This window comes from Aspergillus versicolor, assembly GCF_001890125.1.
Source record: "Aspergillus versicolor CBS 583.65 unplaced genomic scaffold ASPVEscaffold_2, whole genome shotgun sequence".
Lineage (NCBI taxonomy): Eukaryota > Fungi > Ascomycota > Eurotiomycetes > Eurotiales > Aspergillaceae > Aspergillus > Aspergillus versicolor.
Window position 1 is genome coordinate 2,857,205 of NW_024467525.1, and position 23,569 is coordinate 2,880,773.

The 23,569-nt window shown below is 51.4% G+C and overlaps 11 protein-coding genes across 11 annotated transcripts; 7 read left to right on the plus strand and 4 right to left on the minus strand.

Annotated features, from left to right (window-relative positions):
* The first annotated feature begins 209 nt into the window (after positions 1-209).
* On the plus strand, positions 210-1,824 carry ASPVEDRAFT_38356 (bZIP transcription factor). Its single transcript, XM_040811684.1, has 3 exons — positions 210-602; positions 660-1,515; positions 1,565-1,824. The coding sequence occupies exons 1-3, from the start codon at positions 267-269 to the stop codon at positions 1,654-1,656; spliced, it is 1,284 nt and encodes a 427-aa protein (XP_040664642.1). The 5' UTR covers positions 210-266; the 3' UTR covers positions 1,657-1,824.
* Positions 1,825-2,163: 339 nt separating this feature from the next.
* On the plus strand, positions 2,164-3,191 carry ASPVEDRAFT_50474 (SDR family oxidoreductase; the record flags this gene model as incomplete). The annotated part of the gene is made up of 3 exons (XM_040814311.1): positions 2,164-2,422; positions 2,486-3,018; positions 3,096-3,191. The coding sequence occupies 3 exons, from the start codon at positions 2,164-2,166 to the stop codon at positions 3,189-3,191; spliced, it is 888 nt and encodes a 295-aa protein (XP_040664643.1).
* Positions 3,192-3,604: 413 nt separating this feature from the next.
* ASPVEDRAFT_38358 (zinc-binding alcohol dehydrogenase family protein) lies at positions 3,605-5,052 on the plus strand. Its single transcript, XM_040811685.1, has one exon. It carries the CDS (start codon positions 3,758-3,760, stop codon positions 4,844-4,846), a length of 1,089 nt encoding a protein of 362 aa, XP_040664644.1. The 5' UTR covers positions 3,605-3,757; the 3' UTR covers positions 4,847-5,052.
* A 199-nt stretch (positions 5,053-5,251) lies between these two features.
* ASPVEDRAFT_80512 (uncharacterized protein) lies at positions 5,252-6,739 on the minus strand (the record flags this gene model as incomplete). The annotated part of the gene is made up of 5 exons (XM_040816888.1): positions 5,252-5,598; positions 5,680-6,143; positions 6,209-6,332; positions 6,384-6,510; positions 6,572-6,739. 5 exons carry the CDS (start codon positions 6,737-6,739, stop codon positions 5,252-5,254), a joined length of 1,230 nt encoding a protein of 409 aa, XP_040664645.1.
* A 799-nt stretch (positions 6,740-7,538) lies between these two features.
* ASPVEDRAFT_148050 (uncharacterized protein) lies at positions 7,539-9,054 on the plus strand (the record flags this gene model as incomplete). Its single annotated transcript, XM_040808147.1, has 5 exons — positions 7,539-7,676; positions 7,726-7,768; positions 7,816-7,987; positions 8,034-8,288; positions 8,338-9,054. 5 exons carry the CDS (start codon positions 7,539-7,541, stop codon positions 8,909-8,911), a joined length of 1,182 nt encoding a protein of 393 aa, XP_040664646.1. The 3' UTR covers positions 8,912-9,054.
* Positions 9,055-9,852: 798 nt separating this feature from the next.
* ASPVEDRAFT_38360 (SET domain-containing protein) lies at positions 9,853-11,213 on the plus strand. Its single transcript, XM_040811686.1, has 2 exons — positions 9,853-10,703; positions 10,760-11,213. Exons 1-2 carry the CDS (start codon positions 9,934-9,936, stop codon positions 10,923-10,925), a joined length of 936 nt encoding a protein of 311 aa, XP_040664647.1. The 5' UTR covers positions 9,853-9,933; the 3' UTR covers positions 10,926-11,213.
* A 160-nt stretch (positions 11,214-11,373) lies between these two features.
* Positions 11,374-13,548, minus strand: ASPVEDRAFT_123480 (peroxisomal copper amine oxidase; the record flags this gene model as incomplete). Its single annotated transcript, XM_040806085.1, has 2 exons — positions 11,374-13,370; positions 13,434-13,548. The coding sequence occupies 2 exons, from the start codon at positions 13,546-13,548 to the stop codon at positions 11,374-11,376; spliced, it is 2,112 nt and encodes a 703-aa protein (XP_040664648.1).
* A 759-nt stretch (positions 13,549-14,307) lies between these two features.
* ASPVEDRAFT_50479 (uncharacterized protein) lies at positions 14,308-15,938 on the plus strand (the record flags this gene model as incomplete). The annotated part of the gene is made up of 3 exons (XM_040814312.1): positions 14,308-14,435; positions 14,499-14,867; positions 14,924-15,938. The coding sequence occupies 3 exons, from the start codon at positions 14,308-14,310 to the stop codon at positions 15,936-15,938; spliced, it is 1,512 nt and encodes a 503-aa protein (XP_040664649.1).
* A 221-nt stretch (positions 15,939-16,159) lies between these two features.
* ASPVEDRAFT_25733 (uncharacterized protein) lies at positions 16,160-18,225 on the minus strand (the record flags this gene model as incomplete). Its single annotated transcript, XM_040809809.1, has 3 exons — positions 16,160-17,027; positions 17,069-17,935; positions 18,083-18,225. 3 exons carry the CDS (start codon positions 18,223-18,225, stop codon positions 16,160-16,162), a joined length of 1,878 nt encoding a protein of 625 aa, XP_040664650.1.
* Positions 18,226-20,018: 1,793 nt separating this feature from the next.
* On the minus strand, positions 20,019-21,425 carry ASPVEDRAFT_186659 (uncharacterized protein; the record flags this gene model as incomplete). Its single annotated transcript, XM_040808984.1, has 3 exons — positions 20,019-20,479; positions 20,727-21,230; positions 21,279-21,425. 3 exons carry the CDS (start codon positions 21,423-21,425, stop codon positions 20,084-20,086), a joined length of 1,047 nt encoding a protein of 348 aa, XP_040664651.1. The 3' UTR covers positions 20,019-20,083.
* Positions 21,426-21,848: 423 nt separating this feature from the next.
* Positions 21,849-23,530, plus strand: ASPVEDRAFT_186662 (uncharacterized protein). The gene is made up of 6 exons (XM_040808985.1): positions 21,849-22,152; positions 22,206-22,332; positions 22,382-22,505; positions 22,562-23,010; positions 23,060-23,343; positions 23,390-23,530. The coding sequence occupies exons 1-6, from the start codon at positions 21,883-21,885 to the stop codon at positions 23,417-23,419; spliced, it is 1,284 nt and encodes a 427-aa protein (XP_040664652.1). The 5' UTR covers positions 21,849-21,882; the 3' UTR covers positions 23,420-23,530.
* The last annotated feature ends 39 nt before the right edge of the window (positions 23,531-23,569 follow it).

Genomic DNA, 23,569 nt, shown 5'->3' on the forward strand with positions numbered 1-23,569 from the left:
TTTTGCACAATGTTCGTCGTCTTTGCCGTAGTTATGCTTAGAAATAACTACCTCAACCCAACTAACTATAAGCTTTTCACTGGTTTTGCCACCAGTGGGGCATCGATCGGAATGATGAGTGATCAAGCCGAGACCAAAGGGTTAACCTTAACTTTGCCTCCCCGGCGCAGGTCCAACTATCCGTCTGTCAGGGAACGCTGGTGGGATTCTGCTAATACATCGCCCTACTTCCTTTTGAGCTTATCTGCGAAATTATTCGGCCCATCATGGACCGACAAGCACCTAGTGACCCCCCTGTCTTTGATTGGGGTGATTTCGATCAAAGCTGGGGTTTGGAGTCCGAGCCCGCTAATATCGCTTCATTGCTCTCGGCCCGCTCCTATCTCCTGCCCGGGTCGTATCCCTCGCCAAATGCTCAAAGTAGCAGTACGCCGTCATCACTCCGTCCGGGCGACCTCGGCCTCGAACAAGCATCTTCCTCCAATCAGACAAACACAAATCAAGCAACCCCCACTAAACCGATGGCACCACGCCCTGGTGCGAAGAAGGCCCGCCCAGCGAAGGACGCCCGTGGAGCGCCTAGCAAGGAGAATCCTGATCAGGTTCGTGTCCGTTTGTAGGGGTATCCGATATGTCGATCTCCACTCATGTCGTGACAGCGTCGCCGAATGCAGACCCGCGTAGCTCAACGTGCATATCGGTCCCGACAGCAAGCCATGATCGACGGCCTCAGGAACCGCATTTCCCTGTTGGAGACTTCAATGGAGAAAACGAGCTCCGCTATGTTGTCGTTCAGTGAGAAGCTGGTCCAAAGTGGGGTGCTTAAGGGACACTCCGCTCTAACAACGGATTTACGTGACACGATGAAAGTGTTCCACACTACGGCATCTGGGATAGTGGCCCTAGACGACGACGAAATCAGGGTGGAACAACAACAACAACAACCGCCCACAGTCAAGTGGCTGTCACCCCTGGATGGCACTCAGTTATCCCACCCGGCTAATTCAGCGAAGATGACGATCATAGAGGTATCTGCATTCATTCAACAACTGCTCCTAGTAGCCCTCTACCAGAGCCATCTCGCCCTCCGCGATACGTCCATCGGCATGGACCAACTCCAACGGCCCTTTGGGCTTCTCCTTAGCATGATGAACCGGGAACGCTTAACTTCCTACTTCAACGCAGAATTACATTCTCTGCTGAGCCAAAAGCCGATGGATGGATGGGACGACGTCCCCTTTTTCAGGCTAGGGGGTGCAGGGACCCATTATGCCAATGGGGAGAACACCGGTCCTGGTGCTTTTGTCGCTCGTCACCAGAGCCGGGGGACCGTGGAGGACCCCTTGTCACTAGTCGGTGCGGATTTGCAAACGCAGCTGGAGGGAGACTGGTTTGATTTGCAGGACCTGGAGGGATACATTCGAGAGAAGAATGTGCTCCTGGTTACGGCGGCTGGTGAGCCAGCAAAAGGCTCAAAAGTACAGGCCAGTATCAATGTCTTCCGCTTCATCACTGGTAGGTATCTGTCACCCCTGGTTTGTAATGATTATTCTGACCTTGATAGCGCTGGTCACCAGAGGGGTTTGCCTGGGTCGGTCACCTGGGTTTCAACGCAAAGATGTAGAGTTCGCCCTGTGTTTTTCGAAAGTTGCTTGAACTTGAATTCATGTAGATGAGTGTTAATAACTGATACACACTCGATGGGTCTATTTTTACTGTATCTATTTTAGTTCTTGTCAACTTGTTTACTGGTATGGAGAAGCCCTCTAAATGGCGAAAGTGGGGTTAAGATGTAAGATAAGGTTAGATACTAGTAATTCGGAGTATATCACTAATCACTATTTGCAGAATGCTTGCAAGTTCCACTTGACTTCTTTTCAAACCGCTGTGGCCTGAAATCAAGCTCGGCCAAATAATGGAACCGGGAATGTCTCGTTATCCATCCGACGGGTGCTCCAATCCTTAAATTGGTCAGCCTGGGGCAAAGTCAATCGGCCTCCGCCACCATATGTTGCTAAATATATAGGTTAGACTTCCAGTCTCATGAACGCATGATTGGTGATCTACCTAGAGACTGCTCGCATCCGTAGACGTTCCTTTATTGGATTGCTTATTGCTTCAAAGAAAGATCTTAAGTTGCGCTCCAAACCATTGATCACAAACATGGGCCAGAAGACAGTTCTCATTACAGGTTGCAGTGAAGGAGGGATCGGTGATGCTCTCGCAAAAACCTTCCACAAGAAGGGGTTTCGAGTCTTCGCCAGCGGTCGGAATACCGCCAAAGTCCAGCACCTCAAAGACATGGGCCTCGAAATTGTACAGCTGGATGTCACCAACGAAACGTCAATCAAACAAGCAGTGGCAACCGTCAAGGCTGCGACGGGTGGATATTTGGATTTCTTGATCAACAACTCGGGCGGTGGTACGTACCCTATAGCCTCTCTCACGGCTTCATCAAACAGCTTACGCTGACCATCCTTGGTAGGTTACAGCATGCCCTTACTAGACTCAGATGTGTCGGTCGCTAAGAAGATGTTTGATGTAAACGTCTTTGCCGTCGTCACCGTCACTCAAGCGTTCGCGCCTCTTTTGATCGCCGCACAAGGGACAATCATCAACATTGGGTCAGTCCTGGGCAAAATGCCACTTCCATGGCAGGGGTATTACAACGCAAGCAAAGCTGCAGTTGCCATGTTAACCGACCAGATGCGCATCGAGTTCTCCCCGTGGAAAGTCCGCGCAATCCTCGTCACAACGGGCGCAATCAGGACCAAGTTCCTGGACAACCTTGCCAGTGCACCACGTCTACCGGAGAACTCTCTCTATTACCCTGCAAAGGATGTGGTTGAGCCCTCAATGACTGGAGCTGAGATTGAGAAAAATGCCATGGATGTCAATTCCTATGCCGAGATCGTTGTCAACAACGCGATCCGATCAAGCCCTAAGAAGCATCTTTGGTCAGGGGGAGGGGCCTGGATTACTTGGCTGGCTTCAACGTTTGGCTGGTCGACTATATGGGTAGGCAGTTTCCCATTTATCCCCATCAATTCACGAGGAAATAAGCCCTATTCAGCGTTGCTAACTTGCAGCCTCAGGATACATTGCTCCCTACTCTCGCCCACCTGCCGGATATTACCAACAAGATCCGTGCAGGGGAGAAGGCCGAACAGGGTCGCCAGAAGGCAAAATAATCACACTCGTTTTTATCATGCGTATTTGAACGTAACATTCGTTTTCGTGCCTTCTTTTGTGCTCTTTTCTTATCGCCCGTGTTTATTTCTGGCGTTTTGCTCGCAATGTATACATACTTATATAATTCGGCGACACTGGCTATCAGTTTATCTTTACTTTTCATCCAACTATTGAACCATATTGATTGTCCAACGAGCAGTTTGATTAAACCCGTAGTTGGAGTTTCTGTGAGAAGGCATAGTTTGTATGTTTTATAGGGTTGATGTGACCCTACCGGCTGGTCAATGTCCTACCATGGTTCGGACAGGACAGTGTGCTTTCATGTTTACCAAGCAATTGCCACTTCCCGATGTATGAGTGGACAGCTCGTCGCACGGTCGGGCATTCAACTCATCATCCCGACTCCGAGGCCCCGCTTCAATGGTCGATCGATTATAAGAGCCACTTTTGCGGAGTAAATTCATTGCAAGAGGGTTTCCGTCGTCTTCGTCAACATCATAGATTCAGTACAGCCCACGAGTCCTCCAGCTGTTCAGTCTTCCATATCCTGTCATCACAACAAGGCATGCCAATGAAAGCCGTCGTCTCGCATCGATTCCTGCCCAGGCGTCTTCTGAGTTTCGCTCTCGGTAGTCCCCTCGGGCAGGGCGCGCAAGTCTACGATGTTCCGATCCCAAGCATCACCGATAACGAGGTCTTGGTCAAGGTCCATGCGGTCGCGCTGAATCCGGTCGACTTCAAACACATCGATTTCATTTCCCCGCGCAATTCGGCCATTGGCTGCGACTACGCAGGCGAGGTTTCTCGCGTCGGCAAAAATGCAGCACAGCGCTGGAAGGTTGGAGACCGAATCGCTGGCTTTGTCCACGGTGGCGCCTATCCCGACGTCGGCTCCTTCGCCGAGTACCTGAAAGTCGATGGCGACTTTCCCTGGAAGGTGCCTGACGAAATCACCCTAGGTGAAGCCGCCAGCTACGGAGTTCCCGCCGCCACCGCGATGCTGAGTCTTTCGTATCTTAACATTGGCTGGGCGGATATTGAGAACGGACGAAGCAGCGCTCAAGGCGACCAACCGACCATTCTCATCTATTCAGGAGCCTCGAACGTCGGCTTGTTCGCTATCCAACTGGCCAAGCGGGCAGGATACAAGGTTGTGGCAACGGCATCGCCACGTTCCTTCGACCTCGCAAAGCGTTACGGAGCCGATGCAGTATACGACTACCGGACCTCTGCATCCATTGACGAGATTAAAAAAGACTATCCAAACATCACGGGGGCCCTGGACTGCTTTTCCGAGGGCACTTCTGCCGCCTTCTGTGCGGACGTGTTACGAGAGGGCAAGGTGGTTACACTGCTTGACCAAGGGACGCCGAAGAAGGCAAATGTAAGCTACAGTTTCCTCATGGTTTATACTGCGCTCGGCCGTGAGTTCCAAATTCTGGCGCCCCTTGGCCCAGTGTTCCCGGTAAGGCCAGCAGACCGCGAGGTCATCACCCAGTTTTATGGTCACTTACCCACCTTGTTGAGCCTTGGTGTTGTGAGGCCTCCAGCCATCACAACGACCAAGGGTGGATTCGATGAGATATTTGAAGGCCTACAAACACTCCGCAACGGAGAAGCTCGAGGCACAAAACTAGTCGTTGAGTTTCAATGATTGACAGCCTGTACTTCTCACTCCCGTCTTTGCCTGTCTTGTTATTTCCGAGCTGTGATTCCTGGGTCTGCATTTATCTTTATCGTCGACGTCAGTACTCTTGTTGATCTCCTCTAAATGTGTAATATGGTATTTGTATAGATAATCATATAACTAGGTGCCAAGTCCAGCACTCAGCTTTCCATTTAACACCCCATTAAGTCGCCAGCACAAGGTTACTACTACACTTGCTCACTGTGTAACAATACCTTCGTTTGATTTGGTCCCAACTGCCCCAGGTGGTCAAATTGGAACTACAAATTAGTGGTCTGCTTTGCTTATAATGACAAGTTCTTACTGTAGCTTCGCAAACTTCTAGTTCTCCGTTGATGGATCTATACACATACCACCTTTATTGTGTACCACCTACTGAGTCCTATTAGCCCCATTAGCCCCATTCGAAACCGGCAAAACCGACGCGATAACACCCAGTCCCTCTCCCTCTCGAGTCCAGAACGTAGGCTGCAGTCCTACAGACTCAAGCAGACTCTTCCACTGGCTGCGCGTACGCTCAAGTCCAGAGCAGAACACCAAGACCGCCATATCCGTTGTTCCATGGAGATACTCTGCGTTCTTGTCAGGCAGGATATACTCCTCAATCACCAGCTTAGAATATCCAGCCTCCATAGCAGCAACGACGTAATTGAGCAGCACGCGCGCCTTCTCATCAGACCAGTCGTGGAAGACGAATTTGAAGTAGTACACCCGGGCTCCTGTCACATATTAGCACCTGTCTCGCCATATATATATATATATATATACAATTCAGGCAGAGAGATAAAGTATTGACTTACCTTTAACCGGATTCGGTTCCTTAAAGAAATCATACTTGACACCCTCGATCCCACACTTATCCAACAAAGGCGCCGCCTCATCAATGACACTCGGCAGATCCTCAAGCACCAGCTTCCCCGGCGCATCAGGGAACTTCTGCTGAAAGAGCATGAGATCATGTCCGCGACCGCCGCCAATATCAACCAGCAGCGCACGCTCGGGGTTACTCCTATCTGCGCCATCAAGAATGTGCTCCTGGATCGGGAACCAGTCGCCCCAGTGGACGCGGTTTGCACGCTGGCCTTCCATGAAGTTGTTGAAGCGGGTGAGGGCGTCGGGGTGCTCACAGAGCCAGGTGAAGCCGTCGGTCTCGACGCCGTGCGTGTACTGCAGCGGGGCGCGGAGGGGGTCTTGGGGGTTTTGGTAGTTTGTGGCGGCGAGATATTCTGGGGTTTTTGTGAGAATGGGGAGGAATTCGCAGAATCTATTCAGTTTCGCGTTCGTTAGATATGAGAGAAATAAATGGAGGGAGGTGTGTGTGTGTCGTACAGAGACTCGACTGTGCCGATGGTGGCTCGGTTGACCATGACCTTTGAGATGGCTGTTGGGAGGTAGGTACTGGGTTCGGGCTCTTCGACGATATCGAAGGAGACGAGGAGGCGCATTATGCGTTCTAACGGTTCATTAGCAGTGTTTTTATTTAGTAGACTAGCTGACAACGTACGGAGGAGGAGAGGGTCGGCTGCCCTCACTGCTGCCAGCTCCTTAGCTGAGACAGGGGATGTCGCTTTCTCCAGTACGGGGAACACTCCCATATCATGGGCGACTTTGAGGGCCATGAAGACCATGGGCTGGAAGTTGTTAGGAAGCGTTAGAAAGCGTCCAACGTGTGCTTCAAAGAGTCGGGCTCACTTGGTATGAAAGCTTCAAGATGGCATCCTTGGGCTGCTCGAGAGCGCGCTGGATCTTGGTGACCTTAGCCAAAGCTTCGATTCGAGCTGTTTCCGACTGGGCCTTTTGAAGGCTTTCGAAAGATGCCTGAGCATCTGCCCAGAGATTTTGAAGCTGGTCTTGGGTCATGGTGCTTCAGTGGAGGGTTACGGAGTACTTGTGAAGTGGGTAGGACAGGCAGCCTCCAGGAGATCCCGGCATTAATAGCAGAAGACATTTACTAGACAGTTAGAGACACTTAGCCTGACCGACAGCATTTCCGAGTCCCAACTCTCAAACCGCCGCAGCTGATCGGCGGACCCATACGACGGCGTTGGACCTAAGCATCGCGGTATCGGGCTCGTGTTGACGGACCCATTCTTCTTTACCCTTAATCCATTGACGATGGATAGCTATTGTGCAAATCGTGTCTCCGGAATCCTTCCGTCTCGCTATTAGAAATGCTGCTCCACCAGATTGTCGCAGCCACCATCGTAGTTCATCATTTGCCCATACCCCGGTCGATGGACCCAATCGCGACCGGAAATCCCAATCTGACTATCGGGAATGTGTTACGACTCATTCTCCACCGCCGTCTGAGCTGCGCACGGCTCATCCGCTAAGTTGAATGTCGATACCGCCATGGGTAAGGTGGGCGCTGGCTGAGCTGTCAGGGTGCCCTAGTCAGGCGTCATACGGTCTATCCCTGTTGGTCCCGAGTGCTGGAATAGTGAGGGACTAATCCTTTTCCAATCCTCACAGACTTAGAGTTCATTTTTGCTTTTCCCACAGGAATGATAGTCTTGCTTGTCAATTCCAAACGGCCCAGGTCTCGGGCTGCAGGAGCTGGTGCCGTGTTTCAGCCTCCCCCTATATTCTATTTCATGTTCTAGAATATTAGATTCCTCTTGCTCTCTTTGTATATGGTGGACTGTTCTCTGAACCAACTATGGCCTACAATCTAACTGCTGAGCTCTTTGCAGAGTGGGCTTTGGGAATCCTGGTTGCCGGTGTGCGTATCTATACACGATGCTTCATCGATAACAGAAACCTCTACTGGGATGATATGTTTTTGATACTTGGTCTTGTGAGTATTTCTTAACTCATGCTGCATGTCTGCTAACTGAAACGGCCAGGTATTCTGGACAGTTATGACCGTAACTCTCTACCTTTGCACAGGTATGAACTCCATGGATATATCTGAGGAAGATACTGACAATGGACAGCTGTATACAGCTCTAACATCGGCCTGAACACCGAGACTGCCCTTCAAGTCCCCGACGATGAGGTGGAATTTTACAAGATCGGATCTGTTTGCGCCTTCGTTGCCTGGCTGGCGTATATCCTGGCAGTCTGGGCATTCAAGGGCGTGCTGGTCTTTCTCTATACCCGACTGACGTAGGACTCCATGTCTATTTTACAATATCTCTGCTAATCCAGCCAGAATGGGCCTCTGGCAGCATCGTCTGTCTCTCATGGTCGGGGCACTCACTGCCGGCACGTTCCTGGTATCACTGATATTCGACCTTGCAATCTGCCATCCGATTCACAAGAACTGGCAGGTCAAGCCTTATGCTGGGGGTATTCTAGAAATCGGACCATTCTCAACAGATTCAGCGGCTAATATATCATATCAACGTCTAGACAACTGCACCATCCGCCCATTGAACTACATCGTCATCGAAATCCTCAGCATCATGTACTACCCTCCTTTCACTGATACCAATATTCCTCACTAACTCCTCCAGAACCGACCTAGCAGTAATGTGCGTCCCCATCCCTCTCATCATCGTGGCCCGAATCCCCGCCTCGCAAAAGCTCATCCTCGCCGCCCTCTTCTGCTCCGGCATCTTCGTCATGATCTGCGCCATCCTGCGCGCCTACTACTCCGTCACACAGATCGACACCCTAGCAACAGCACTCGGGTGGGCATCCCGCGAATGCTTCGTCTCGGTAATCATCGTCTGCGCGCCCGGTATAAAGCCGCTTTTTACACGGTTTCGCTGGTTCCGGACCTACGGCTCTAGTAATGGATACACGAATTCGAATGCCAAGTCGAAGTCGCATGGGACTGGGAAGATGTTTTCGACGAAGAATAGCCATAACTTTAATACGCTGGTTTCGGCGCATGAGCGCGAGCCGTATGAGATGCGAACGACGATGGGGTGGAAGAAGGGGAGGGGGAGACGGTCATCAGATGAGAGTCAGGAGCATATTGTTTCGTCGACGCCGGATGGGAACGGGGATGGCATGGGGATTAGGGTTACCACTGATGTTCATCTGGCGCTGGAGGAGAGTCGGGTTGGCGCGAAGCAGTCTTAATTCGGAGGGACAGACTTGGTAAGAATATTGGATATCGAGTTAAAATCAGAATTTCCTTTGTTACCTGGTGCAAAAAATGTCAATTAAATAAGCCCTTACTGTTTTTCGTCGCTAGCAGTAGGTACAGGAAGGAAATAAAATCCAGCACTGAAAAGTAATGGCGCTAGCAGCCATCAATTCATGCAGACGCCGTATTATTTGCTGCTGCTGGTCTCGCAAGCTGCTCTGAAACGTTTCCCGAATACCCCCAGTTCAGGGCGTGTTGGTGTGCAGCGCCGCATACTGATGGAGCCTCTTAGCCTGGCTAAGCAGGATCTAAAGATTTAGGGCCACGATGTACTCAACCACACTGCTGTGTTGTCAGTTGTCACATTTCGCGTGATTCAAGCTGAGGTAGATAATTCCAACACGCGAAAATGCCCATTCTCCAAATCCTACTCGAGCGGCTGAGAACCGTAACCGGGGGTGTCAGGCAATTGCAACGAATGGCCACGAAACAACGTTACGTTTTCTTGACAGCGCCGCAGTGGGTCTGACTTGATCAGGCTCGCCTACCAAGCATCTAGTTGTCTTAGCCTCGGTGCTATCTAGCAGTAGCAGTACGTAGTGCCGTCACTACTATACTCCACCGATCTCTCCCAAAAAAATGTCAATTAAATAAGCCCTTACTGTTTTTCGTCTCTACCCTCAATAATATAATCTGATATTTAAACTAGCTATACTAGATATTAAAAATAATTAAATACTCTTTTTCTTTCTTAATCTAAATCTAGTTAAAGATAGCTACTATATTAAATTTAGTAAAGATTTTTACGTTAGATAAAATTGGTAGTTTTCGGGATCATTTGCATGGAGGAAAACCACGCTTATGTCATCCAAAAGGGCGCATGTATCAACAGCTGACTGCGGGGCAGCTTGCGGTGTGATGGAGGATAATAAATATTTTGTATTTTAAAAACTTTTGAATCAGAACATGTTCTCCCGCGGTATTCTTAACAAACCTGCACGAAAGCACTGTGACCATGAACTTCGAAGTCCTTGAAAGCAGTGTCCAAGGCCACTCACTTGTCGCGGACCGTCATTTCAAGCCCGGCGAATTAGTGATCCATGAACCAGTTCTCTTCAGCATTGCTACTGACCGACTGGGAGGCGCGATCAACAGTCGGGCTGATGCAATGCTGAGTATGCAGCAGTTGAGCCCCGAGGTGTTTCAAGAAGCCTTTGAGAGTGCACGTTTGAGCCAGGATCAGCTCCAATCATACAGCAGCCTCCAGGGCAGTTCGGATCTCAATCGATTCCAGATTATGAGCTACGACATGTGCGCCGAATGGTCGCAGACGCCAGAGGCCTTCGGCTACGGAGAGAAGGGCGCCTACCTAAACCACTCTTGCGAGTCGAATTTGATCTACTACTGGAATCCGCAAGAAGAACAAATGCAACTGAGAGCTCTAGCTGAGATATCTCCTTCTGAAGAGCTGACTGTCAACTACCTTGCCCCTGAAGTCTGGATGGACAAGGCAGAACGACAAGGAGACCTGAAGCATCTCCTCAAACTCGACCAATGTGAGTGCCGCAAATGCACAGGAGCGACTTCAGATGTCAGCGACGCCCGGATCAGGCACATCAATGAAATGGAACAAAATCTTGCGACCGTTGTCCGTGGTGGACACACACTCGAGGATGTTTCAAAGCTCACAGAGAGCTTTGTTCAGCAATGCGAGCTGGAGTTGGGTGGTAAGGCGACGCCGGAATCGACATTTCCTGTTTATTTGGATCCTCGCCTCATCAACGTGTCCGTCTCCCATCTTTTCTTCAGACCCAGGCACTACGCTAATGACTTATACCTAGATACCGCTTGGCTTCCGCCGCGCTGGACCTAGCAGGCCTCACGCAAGAGGCCACATCACTGCGAGGGAAGGCTGATTATGTGGCCGAGGCGTGCTTTGGAAAGGATAACAGCAATGTCTTGCAACACGAGGCCAGGTTTATGCGACGGCTGGGATTGACTACATAAGCTGGTGAAGGTAAACCGCAGAGCATACCAGAGGAGGAATCTGTCCGGCGCTAGCTCCCCCCAAAGGAGCTCGTCGACCTTTATCCAATATTCCGATATAGCACTCATAGATTTAGCACTCATAGATTCACCATAGACAGATAAGCAGGCTGGAAGCTTCGGCATACATACGTCTCTTGTCTTTCATCCCCCTTCGCGTAGCTGAGACTTTAACACGATCCCGGTCTCCCCACTTATTAGTACTTAATAACTTGGAATGAGTTCTTGTGCTGATACTATCGCTTAGAGCAAGATATCTGAAGATAGAGTTGAAAATGTGAAAATAAAATTTCATATCAGCATAAGTTTACCAATACCTATTTACAGTGTACATTCCAAGCACGGCCCAAAATTCTTTCTATTTTTTTTTGAAAACACCAATCGCCAAAGCCAATGCTTACAGACCGAGTTACAGTCTGGATGGGTTATTTGATGCACAACACGACATCGAATCAGCAGACGGGAACGCGTTCTTGGACATGGTGTCGACACAGACTGCGCTGGGAGGAACCCAAAGACCGGGGTTCTTCTGGTGGAAGTTAGAGGCGCGCAGCATGACGCTGACGGGCTCCGCGGGCATGATAGGAAAGTCCTCTGTACGGGGGAAGTGGGTCAGACCGAACTGGATGTAACAGACGAGATCGGTGTTCTCGATAACCTCGTTGCGCTTAGCCCAATCCAGAATGGTCGAGTTAAAGGGGTGGTTCTCCTCGCCGGTGGACTGGCACACATAGTCACCAGCAGGGAAGAGCTCGTAGTCCTTGTAAGGTGTGACCCAGAGCGGCTTGCGAGCGAAGGCAGCGCGGTTGTATACGGTGCTTCCGGGCTTTGCCAGCAGAGGCGGGCAGTTGTTATTGAGAATCTTGTAGCCTACAGGCTTCTTGGAGACCTCATTCACGCGGTTCGGGTTGATGATATCCCATGAGCGCTGGGTCTCGTAGCAGTAATCTGCGGCGCCCTCGAGAGATGTGCGGAGGGGGGTCTTCTTGCTGAGGAAAGCGTTGCCGTAAGGGTTTTCGGGGGACCCGACGGCAGCTTCGGCGGAGACAGCGTCACTTTGCACGACGGTATTGTTGGTGCCGTCAATTTCGGGGTCGACGCGGAGGGAGAAGATGTGCTGGTGGTTGTGGGCAGTCACTTCAGGAGTGACCTGGGTGCCCCAGGGAGCGGCAGTCTCAGTAGGGTGCATGCAGTAGGTGTTGAGCATGCCGGTGAGCTTCATCTCGAGCTTGTATGTGCCGTCCAGAGTGAATGTGTGGTAGAAGCCGTACTCGTAGTTGGCGGCGGTGATAATTTGAGAGATGATCAGCTTACGGTCACGAGCAGAGATAACAGTGCCGTCGCGGTAGTCAGTGTGCTTATATAGGAGACCATTATCCTCCTCGTGAATACATATAGCGTTCTTGATGACGGCCGCCTCGCCGCTGGCAGTAGACATAACTCCGTCCATGTAGTGAATGGCACCCTTGCAATCACAACCCAGCTTCAGGGAGTTGGTCATGAGACCTGTACCGTACTCGCCAACATCAAAGGCGTGTTTCTTGTGGTGAGGCTTCTCAGGGCAGCCGTAGGGGACGACCATCTCAACAACAGAGATACGGTTGAATAGAGTGCGCTCGCGATCCTCGTACATGTCATGGGAGCGGACGTCGGAGATAACAATACCCTCACGGTAGTTGAAGCCAATGTGCATCTTGTAGTTAGCCCACTGCAGCTCGTTGCCGCGCACTTTAAACGATACACCCTGGGGCTGGGTAATATCGATAGGCTTGAGGCGGTCGTGGTTATACTTGTCGCTAATAAACTCCGGGAGGTAGTTGTGCTCCTGCAGAGGAACACCAGTGCGCTCGCCGTTGACAAGGCGAATATCAACACTCAGAACCTCTTCCTTCTCCGTATCGGCAACAACGGTGAAGTCCAGAGGGTGGGCGTACTGGTTGTCGAAGTCAGAACTGCGGTAGTATACAAGACCCTGCTGGAGGCGGCGGTCAAAGCCCCAGCGCTCGTCGATACCAATAGCCCAAGCATCCACGAAGACCTTGGACATATCGGTGATGCCGACCTCGTTGCACGCGCGAATAACACGCGGGTCCCTCAGGCAGATGCGCTCCATAACATCCAGATCCTCCAGAGTCAGGGTGGGCATGGCGTTGTGAATCTCTTTGTAAGACTCGACCTTGTTCTTGCTCAAGTTCACAATGACCTCAGCGACTTGTTCCGTCTCGCGGATGATAACAATAGTGAAAGCCCTCCGATCCGGGGCAGGGATATTACCAGCCTTGAAAGCGGCATATTCAGCCTTGGGGGGCTCACGCAGGGTGATGCAGTTGAACTTGACGGTCTTGGGGTTGCAGTAGGCGCGGACAAGCTTGGCCGTCTCTGGAACCTCATGAATAGAGAGTTGATCTGCGAAGTGTCAATACTTGAACTTTTTCTTGTCTGGTATAATTTCGCTCACTTATCACATACCAAGAGGGTGGCGAGGGCCCTGAGGGGTCATGGCATGGGCGGCAACGCTATCACGGTCTCCCTCCCGGAAAATTGTATAACCTGGGATGGAAGTGGTATCAGGGGCAGAAGCCATGGTGAAAGATGGTGCGAACAAAGAACTTGAGAAGCTGGACAACCATCAACCTCGTCGGCGGGAGGCGTTTATATAGACGGTGGCACTTTGCAACAAATCCATAGATAGCCGCATGTACCTGCCCGATCAGGCAGTCCCGCAGTCCTGGGCTGGGTCGCGCGTATCTCGCGACTCTTTCCGACGATGGGCGGGTGGACCTGGCTCAAGTTGGCTCAAGCCTGGAGAAGACCGAGTGCCTTTCTGCTGCATCTTGTTCCTCCTCCTGCAGGGCAATATCTTTTGCGTAACTCGCTTTTGGCGGAGGTTTGGGCCAATCAGAGTGGTGATCTGTATGCCACTCAGGGTGACAGGAGAGTTTGGCTGATAGGGCAGGTTGAGCCCAGTGCATGCACTGTAGACCAATGATTATGTTAATTGACCACGTCAGGTACAAAATTAAGCTTGATTATAGTCGGGAAACCTCGTGCGAAAAGCATCGCCATCGGTCTCCCTGGCGTGTTGCTTGGACCTCCCCAATTCGGCTAGCGTCCCCGTACCCCAGATCGCAATTGATTGAGAGGAGATGGTCTTCTTCTCCAGACACGGTCCCAGCGGGCTCATTGACCTTCTGCTTCGGGCATGTCGTGCCGAATCACTTCTCAATGCTTTCTATCGGCGATGCAGCTGGTGTGGCGTCGGCTCCGAATTTTAAGGGCCGACTCCGACTGTTTCCTCTCAAGCCAAATTCTGTTGTAACACCTACACATTTCTTCTATCGCAATGGCTTCACTATCTGTGCAATGTACTGCCCCCAACGGCCGCGTCTGGTCTCAGCCCACCGGCCTCTTCATCGACAATCAATGGGTCGCGTCGTCTACTGGTGACAAGATCGCCAGTATCAACCCTGCGTACGTACACTGGCTCTTGCTCGTTTAGTGACTCCCATAGCGCTGATATTTTACTGTTCTAAGCACCGCTACGGAAATCGCCTCCGTTCATGCTGCCTCCGAGAAGGATGTTGATACCGCCGTCAAGGCCGCACGCGCCGCACTGAACAACCCAAGCTGGAGGGATCTCCCTGGCGTTGAGCGCGGTAAGCTGATGAACCGCCTGGCGCAACTCATCGAGGACAACCGCGAGACCCTTGCGACTATCGAGACGTGCGACAATGGAAAGCCGTATACCGTTTCGCGCGATGATGATATGACCGAGACTGCTGAGACTATCCGCTACTACAGTGGATACGCCGACAAGATCTTTGGGCAGGTTATTGGCACTACGCCAGACAAGTTTGCCTACACCGTGCGGGAACCGGTTGGCGTTTGTGGCCAGATTATCCCGTAGGATTTCTTCCCATTAGTAACTTTTCTTTCATTGCTGCAGCTAACAGCCTTAGATGGAACTTCCCTCTCTCCATGGCTGCTTGGAAACTTGGCCCTGCCCTTGCATGTGGCAATACAGTCGTCCTGAAGCCCGCTGAACAAACCCCCCTCTCTATCCTTTTCCTCGCAAACCTGATTGTGGAGGCTGGCTTCCCCCCTGGCGTTGTGAATATCATCAACGGCCACGGTGCCGTTGCTGGTGCGGCCCTTGCCTCGCACATGGACGTTGACAAGATCGCGTTCACTGGCAGCACAGCCACTGCGAAGCAAATCATGAAGATGGCCAGTGTCAATCTCAAGAACATCACCCTTGAAACCGGCGGCAAGAGCCCTCTGGTGGTCTTCAACGACGCCGATCTTGAGCAGGCTGTTGAGTGGGCACATATCGGTATCATGTATAACCAGGGACAGGTTTGCACGGCAACTTCGCGTATCCTCGTTCAGGATAAAATCTATGATAAGTTCCTCGCGGCGTTCAAGGATCAGATCAAGAATGTCTCCAGGGTCGGCGATCCCTTCGACGAGTCCACTTTCCAGGGTCCCCAGGTCACGCAGGCTCAGTATGACCGTATCATGTCATATGTTGATATCGGCAAGTCCGAGAAGGCTACGCTTGCAGTTGGCGGTAAGCCGTTCAAGGGTGTCGGTAACGGCACTAATGGATTCTTTTTCGAACCTACTGTCTTCACGGACGTTACCCCTAAGATGCGGATTTACCAGGAGGAGGTTTTCGGTCCTTTCTGTGTGATTGCCCGCTTCAGCACGGAGGAAGAGGCTGTTCAGATGGCCAACGATACTACCTATGGTCTCGGCGGTGCTGTGTTCACCACTAACCTCACCCGCGCCCATCGTGTCGCTAAGCAGATCCAGGCAGGTATGGTCTGGATTAACTCTAGCAATGATAGCGACTGGCGGATTCCGTTTGGGGGTGTCAAGCAGAGTGGTATCGGCCGTGAACTGGGTGAGGCTGGCCTGGACGCCTATTCCTCCATTAAGGCTGTTCATGTCAATATGAAGTCCAAGCTCTAGGTTGGCTCTTGGTGTGTGTGTGTATAGAAAATATTGTTCAATTATTTATTTTTTCGGGGTTCAAGCGCTTCTTCATAACCCAAATTGTTCACGTTCCTGACAAACTATGCACTCTATTTCTATATACAATAATCAAAATCCTGACCCGCCCGTATAATTCATGGCAACATCGCTGCGCACTTCCTCGCTCATACGTCAATCAGCCCACTTCACACACACAATTAGCGATCCTTCCGCTGATCCGAAACGGGTCCTTCGTTGTTCGCTTGCTCCTGCGCCTGAATAACCATCGCAATCGAAGACTCCTCTGTTTTCAAGTACGTGCGGTTCCCCTGAATGAACCAGAAAGCCACCGCAATAACCAGCATGACGCCAAAGACCGCGATGGCGTAGTTCATTTCTCCGCCCGGTGGATTGGGAACAGTAGGGAAGAAGAAGAAAATCGACGTGATGACGCAGTAAACCAGACTGACGCAGTACGCTGGAACACCCATCTTCCCTAGACGGAACTGACCCCCCGGTGGAAGTTGATCACGGCCGACCCAGAGTACGGTCATTATGGGTAGACCGTAGGAAATGGTCAGTGCAATGGTGCTCACGCTTAGAATGGCGTTGAGAACGGTTTCGGCGAAGAGGAATAGGATGCCAACTAGCGCTATCAGGATGCCTTGGAACCATAAGGCGCGAACAGGGGCCTTCCAGATGGGATCGATGTGGCAAAGATAGTGACTGAATGGTAGTCCGCCGTCGCGGGCAAAGCCCCAGGTAAGGCGAGATGCAGTGGTTACGATGCTAATGCTCTGGCCGAGACCGTTCATGATGAATAGGGAGATGAGTACAGCGGCGCCGTTCAATCCAACCGTCTCTTGAACTAATGCCATGAACGGCAGACCACTTGCCGCGTTTATGACAGTATTCACCTCCTGAATACAGAAAAGGCACACCATCATCAAGATGAAGCCGCTGATTGCACCGGAGAGCACGGCGAAGTAGATAACTCTAGGGGCATTCTTCCGAGGGGCTGGGATCTCCTCGACCATGTGGATCACCGCGTCGAATGCAGTCAGTCCATAACTTTTGGTTGTTAGCCTTGCAAGGTTTTGACGTAGAATAAAAGAGGATTAACATACGCGGCCTGAACCAATCCCATAAACCACACAACCCCATCCGACCACCCTGTTTGGTTGATCCATTTCCCAAAGACAAACGAGGCAGGCTGATACGATAGGCCTGGCTTGATGGCCACGGAAATAAGAAGGGCTAGACAGAAGACAAAGAAGAGTCCCAAAAACCACACTCCCACGAAATTGTTGAGCCAAGGGAGGAAGTTATCCCGGCGACAGCCGAGGACATTGATCAATGTGAGGACGAACACGCACCCAATATAGACAACAAACTCAAGCCACCCTTGGGACGCTCCAGTCCAGCTCTCATCGAACATCACTTTCATGCCAAGGATAAAGTTGGTCATGAATGCAACTTGGGAAGCAGCAAGAGTCCACCATCCAAAAACATTGATCCACGCGCAGATATAAGAGACGAAGCGGCCCAGGGGACTGCTCCATAAGCGGTAGATCCAGTAAGCCTGTCCCAACGCTGTTGGCATACTGCTGCAGATTTCTCCTAGAGAAACTGCCACGCATGTATTGCAGAATGTCACCAGGGCAAGGCCCCAGAGGATGGAGATTGGACCACCATTGCTGAGGCCATCAGACAAGTCTTGTGCGAAGGTTGACCATGTTCCCAGAACGCAGAATGCTAGGGCTAGCATGCTCCATAGGTTGAATTTACGCTCGAGAGCCTGGCCGTGACCGAAGTCCGCCAGATCTTGGGCATCTTGGATTTGTTGCTCGGTGGGCTTCCAGGTCTCGGATTCCACTTCCATCGCGGGGCTGGCTGGAATGCTGTAAATCGGTCTCAGGATATTTAGACGGGGGTCATTTCCGTCAGTGACGGCGAATGTGGTTGGTGTCAAATCCAGCTCAAATATGCGCCGTCTGCATGGTCACGATCGAGATCACTGGCAGAGGATATAGAATAAAGACAGCCAAGATACTTCAACCCCATTCCCCAACAACCTGGGGATTTCACCTTTTCTACTGGTGACCCCACGGGCTTCCCCTCGAAGCTGGCCGTGTCTTCACCGAGCATGGCCCACTTGGCGCTGGAGGAGCCTGGTTACATCCAGGGGATTAGACGAAGCAGCACGAGAGCTATCCCCACCAACGCCGTACGTAGACTGGGTCTTCCCCGTGTGGAAGGTAGATGCGGGCGCACGGAGGTGCATTTTCTAGAACAAAACCATGCAGCCTGGCGATCTGCGGTCTTGATGGATCTCGTCAGGAAGACCGGGACCCCATGGAGAAACCCCGCGAGGCGCAAATGGCTGTTTGCGCCGAATCCTTGACACACCGGCAAAGTCTGGTTCCACCGGTCATCGGCTCGGGAGACTGGCGTTCATGTTTACCTACCGGATTTAATGTAGACGGAATGCCCTGCCGAGACTTGGATGTCAACGGTGGGCCTGCTTGTACCTGCCCGATGCGGGTGGAGGTGAAGTCTCCACTATGTATCACTCTGCTCATCACTATGATAGAGGCTCGCAGGGTCAACACGGGCATATAACGTGAAGAAGTCAAGGTGAGGGAATTGAGGCCAAATATAAGCTAGCTTGTCCATTGCAGAGCGCGCTAGTTATTTGCTCGACATTTAAGAAATTGATTCGCCCGCGCACTCGCAGAGGCCTAGCTATATGAACAGCATGTCCTCGCACCAGAATTCCGTTCATCCCTTTCCTGTGGCTACAAGGTAACCCAGATGATATGAAAAAAACACACTGGCAGTGCCAGTCCTCGTCACCGATCGCATACAGATTGTTGGACGTGCAAGCGAAAACGGGTTCAGTGCGACGAGGCTCGACCTCATTGTCAGAAATGTATTACCCGGGGAATCCTATGCGAAGGCTATGAGATTAGACTACGTTAGGTTGCCGGCATTGCTTTCAGGGGCCGGTACAATAGGTTAGAGAAGCCGGTGAAAGAGTTTATCAAGCGCGCCGCTATTCTACTATCATGCATAAGCTATAATATCTATTAGTAACTTCCGTGTGAACTTCAGTATACATTAACTTATATATATACTTCATATTGGCCATCATGCTGCTATGCCTACATGATGCTGGGGCATCATTATATGCTTAGCAATACCGGGTTTTAGGGGAGTATAGCGGGTAAAAGTAGAGTACAAGTAGAGAAACCGGCAAAAGAGGATTATCAGTTAGGGTGCAGTTTATTAATATTACTTACTCAGGGCACTCAGCCTTTTGCTCACTCCATGCTCAGTAATTGCCTGAGGCTGTTCAGGGCGTGTTCAGGGCATTCCCAGATCTACTCAGTGAGCAAAAAGCAGCGAGGGGTGAGCACTAAAACGGAAAGGGAAGGCCATCAACCCTTCCAGAAAATCAAGTACGCATGAGCTTTTCATAAATAATACAGAATAACCCTGCATACTTAGGCTCCAACCTCTCTCACCCATGTGCCCGTAGCCCGGAGACAAATGACGAAGTATGATTGTGGGATTTCCGGCTCGAGCATCGATACACTTATTGGAAAGAGGCCTGAGTGACACGTTCACCGGCTAAGTACCAATACCTTAGGCTATTTGGATAGGAGAGATACCCAGCCAGTTAATTCATAGCAGGCAGGCAAAGAAAGCCAGGGGGATTTCTATTAAGCATGAGGCCGAATGAGCCTGGACAATACCGAATCCGAGAGCCTGCAGCACGGAACCTCGGACACCTGCTTGCTTTTGCGTGGCGAACCCCTGTCCTGTTCCAACGGCCAACAGCCAACAGCAAACGGTGCGTGATGAAGCTGCATTAGTGCTGTGTGCTGTGCCGTGTCCCGTCCGGGCCGCTGGCGGGCCTGCGCCGCAGTGCATTAGGGCATGTCTGGGCACCCTAGCGGGGCTTCGGAAGGAAGGGGACGATGTCAATATGAGTATCAATATATTACTCTACCAAGGATCTGCATAGCGACCTGGATATTTGTTAAATCACACATCGCAACTCCACCGAACGCCATCTTTTGAACCAACCGGGCCATGTCCTGCCCACATTGCCGTTGCTCGCGAACAGGGATTGACAGCTAGCGCGAGCTCTGAAACGGACTTGGACTCTCCCGTGGGAAATAGGCTGGACTTTCTCTGGCGTCTCTGCTCGCATCTCCCGACTCCCGATTCTCCTGGATAACCTGAACCTCGGTCGTCTTCGTAATGTCCATTGGGCCAGGGCGTAGAATGTTCTCCTGGCTTCCGTCACGGTCTGGAGCCCCTGTTTCGAATAGCGAGGCGTCTGGCATGCGTTGTAGACGGATGGGGCCCTTTTTACTTGGGGGCTTGCTGGATGGATAGGTCGAAGAGTTGTAGTATGTTTGGCGTTTGTGGGCTATGGCCGTGTAGCACTGAGGGAGGGTTGGGAGGGTCGCGCAGATGATGATCACGTACATCTGAAGGAATATAAGCTGGTGTATATGGAATGACGTCTAACGTACCTCAACACTGTTCCCCGTTAGTGAAGTCAAATAGAAAGGCTGAGGAGACTTACCTATACCATGTCGTAATTGGGGCCCAGGACCCTACAATCAGATTAGACGATGGATTGCATGCTGAACAGGATACGAACAAGTTATATCGGCGTGCTCTGGCAGGTTCTTCAACAATATACACTTCACCAGTGTTGCAGCCGCCGCACTGTACTGTTAAATAAAGTCAAACCTGGGGTAGGGGAACATACAATACACCTGCCCCCAGAATAGCAACAATCCCGACCTTCTTGAATGTCGGCAGCTGAATACGGTAGAATATCACAACAGGGAAGACCGCGAGAGTCAGGTCTGCAAAGGCGTTGAATGCTGCCTGTGAAGTGCCCCCAATAAGCTGTAGTTCGAGCGAGAAGCACGACCCCTCGGTGCCAGGAAGCCATATCTTCTTCGCAGGTCGACAGAAGCCTATGATAGCGACGATGGCGAATACGTTCCAGGCAATAGACACCAGTGTGAGAATGTATAGGAACCACCGCTGCCACGACCTGGCCGACTGGCCCATGAGACGGATGAGGAAGATGGCGACTGATATTTTTCCTGTCGTCGTACTGACGACAGAGAAGTTGGGCGCGATCACAGTGTATTTTGCTGCGTTGACTTTGTCGTCCGGGCTGGCTATATCACTCGTATGCTTTCCGAGGCCATATGAGACAGCCACCTGTGCGAGGGAGGAACAGACTAATGCACTCGCCTAGCTCTTGTTAGCACTAGTTAAAACTTCAGTATCACGACTGTTTACCAGAGACAGCCCGATGAAAAAGTCATCCCACCCAGGCAACCTGGTGAGCACAAGCCTGGTATACAGTCGAAGCCCAACGACAATAGTCGACACAGCCCCAAGCGTCCATGACGCCGCGATGATACTCGCAGACTGGTCCTCCACCATGGCGGGCGCATACGATCGTTCGCATCCCACCGAAGCCCTTGCCGGGGATTATATGGCGGAACACTACAGCATAAGTACGATGACGATCCTGTGTAAGGTCAGCCTGTTTGGCGACATAGGGAGTGAACGCCGTCTTCCATGGTGTGAGTATCCCTGCTAGACACCAGGCTACACGGCCGCCGTTGCATTTAGTCGCCCATCACACCACTGCGGGATCCGTCGGTACCAGCCTGTCGGTGCCCTATCTCCTGCCTCTTTGGGTCGAGACCGTCGCCGTCTGCATCAGAAGTACTGGACCACGTCCAGGGGTTGGAAGGCAAATGTCTCGTAATGGAACGATGCCGGTGACTTGGGTGTCCATAAATTGATACCAGGGTATACCTTCTCGCCCTCGCCTCCATATTAAACTACACTGCGCCTCTTCAACATCTTGTCCACACTATCCCGCCCCGCAGAAATGACACAGTCAAACGGCACTCATACCAACGGCACTCAGACAAATGGTGCTACCAATGGTTCCGCTAACGGTACTGCCAACGGCTCCTATAAAAACGGCACCCACAAGCACGACCATGTGGACAGTCTCGTGGACAAAGTAAACCAGTCCGTTGGCACATTCCAAGACGGCCACGCAGAGAAAGACCGACTTGCAGCACTCAAAGCAGCCCAGGAACTGGTCCGCGCGCTCCACGGACCCAAAGACAACGTCTACCACTTGGTCTACTCTGTATGAGCCCCATCTCATACCCATCCCACTAAACCCTCTAACCTGTCCACCAGCCCACCCAGGCCATGTGCGTGCGCATTGGCATCGACCTGGAAATATTCTCTACGCTCAGTAAAGCCTCCGGACCTGTAACTTTGCAAGAGCTAGCAGCTGTGAAGAATGCCAGCCCTTTAATTACCGGTACGTTTTCCCAGCATCAAGCTATCCCAGCTAACATCCGTATACAAAGAGCGTGTCCTCCGCATCCTCGCCGGAATCGAATACGTCGCAGAGCACGATGTGCATGTATACAGCGCCACTCGCATGACGCACCAAATGACCGACCGGTTCAGTATAGCCATGGTGAAGTTCATGTTCGTGCGTCCCCAACTTACAATGGCTGTAATCTAATATACCTGCTATCCTGCAGCTACGACTTCGGCATGCCCACCGTCGCCAAGATCCCCGAGTTCCTGCGCACCCACGAGTACAAGTTCATCGAAGGCAGCACGTCCGGACCGTGGCAGTACGCTACAAATAGCGAAGAGTCACTCTGGGACTGGATTGCGAAGAGCGAGGAGCGGCTTGATATCACTCATAGTTTCATGGAGGGGGATCGGGGGAGTCGGCCGCCGTGGGTGGAGTGGTTCCCTGTTCAGGAGCAGTTGATCGACACGTTCACGGGCAGTGATGAGGATGTCTTCCTGGTGGATGTGGCAGGTGGCAGAGGGCATGATATCAGGACGTTTAGGGAGAAGTTTCCGCAGGCGCGGGGGCGCTTTGTTCTGGAGGATTTGGAACATGTTATTGAGCAGAGTGTGGATGGGCTGCAGGCTGAGAAGATTGCGTTTGATTTGTTTAAGCCCCAGCCGATTCAAGGTATGATCCTCCTGCTTGTCGTGGATAATGGCTAATTTGGCTATTGCAGGCGCACGAGTCTACTATATGAAGTTCATCCTGCATGACTGGTCAGACAGCGACAGCCTGAAGATCCTGCAGCAGGTCCGCGAGGCAATGAAGCCGGGATACTCGGTACTGGTTATCGAAGAGTTCATCCTCCCTCAAAAGGACTGTCCAATGCTCTCAGCCATGTGGGACTGGGAGATGATGGTCTTCCTTAACAGCCTAGAGCGCTCAGAGGGGCACTGGCGAAGGCTGTTGGATGAGACAGGCTTTGAGGCAAAGTGCTTCTATCCTCCTGGTGATGGACAGGTATGTTATACTTTCGAACCAGGTGTTGACTTGCTAATTTGTATAGGGCATCATCATGGCAGAACTGAAACAGTGAGGTGGGTAGCCTTTGATAGATGGTTTTGAATGCAGTACTGGTGTATATAAGTTGTGTATAAAGGTGTAGGCTGAGCCTGACGCACTGTCGGTCCCACGGCCCCGAGTAGCCGGTAGATTTTGCATTCAATTGCAGCTCATTAAATATAGT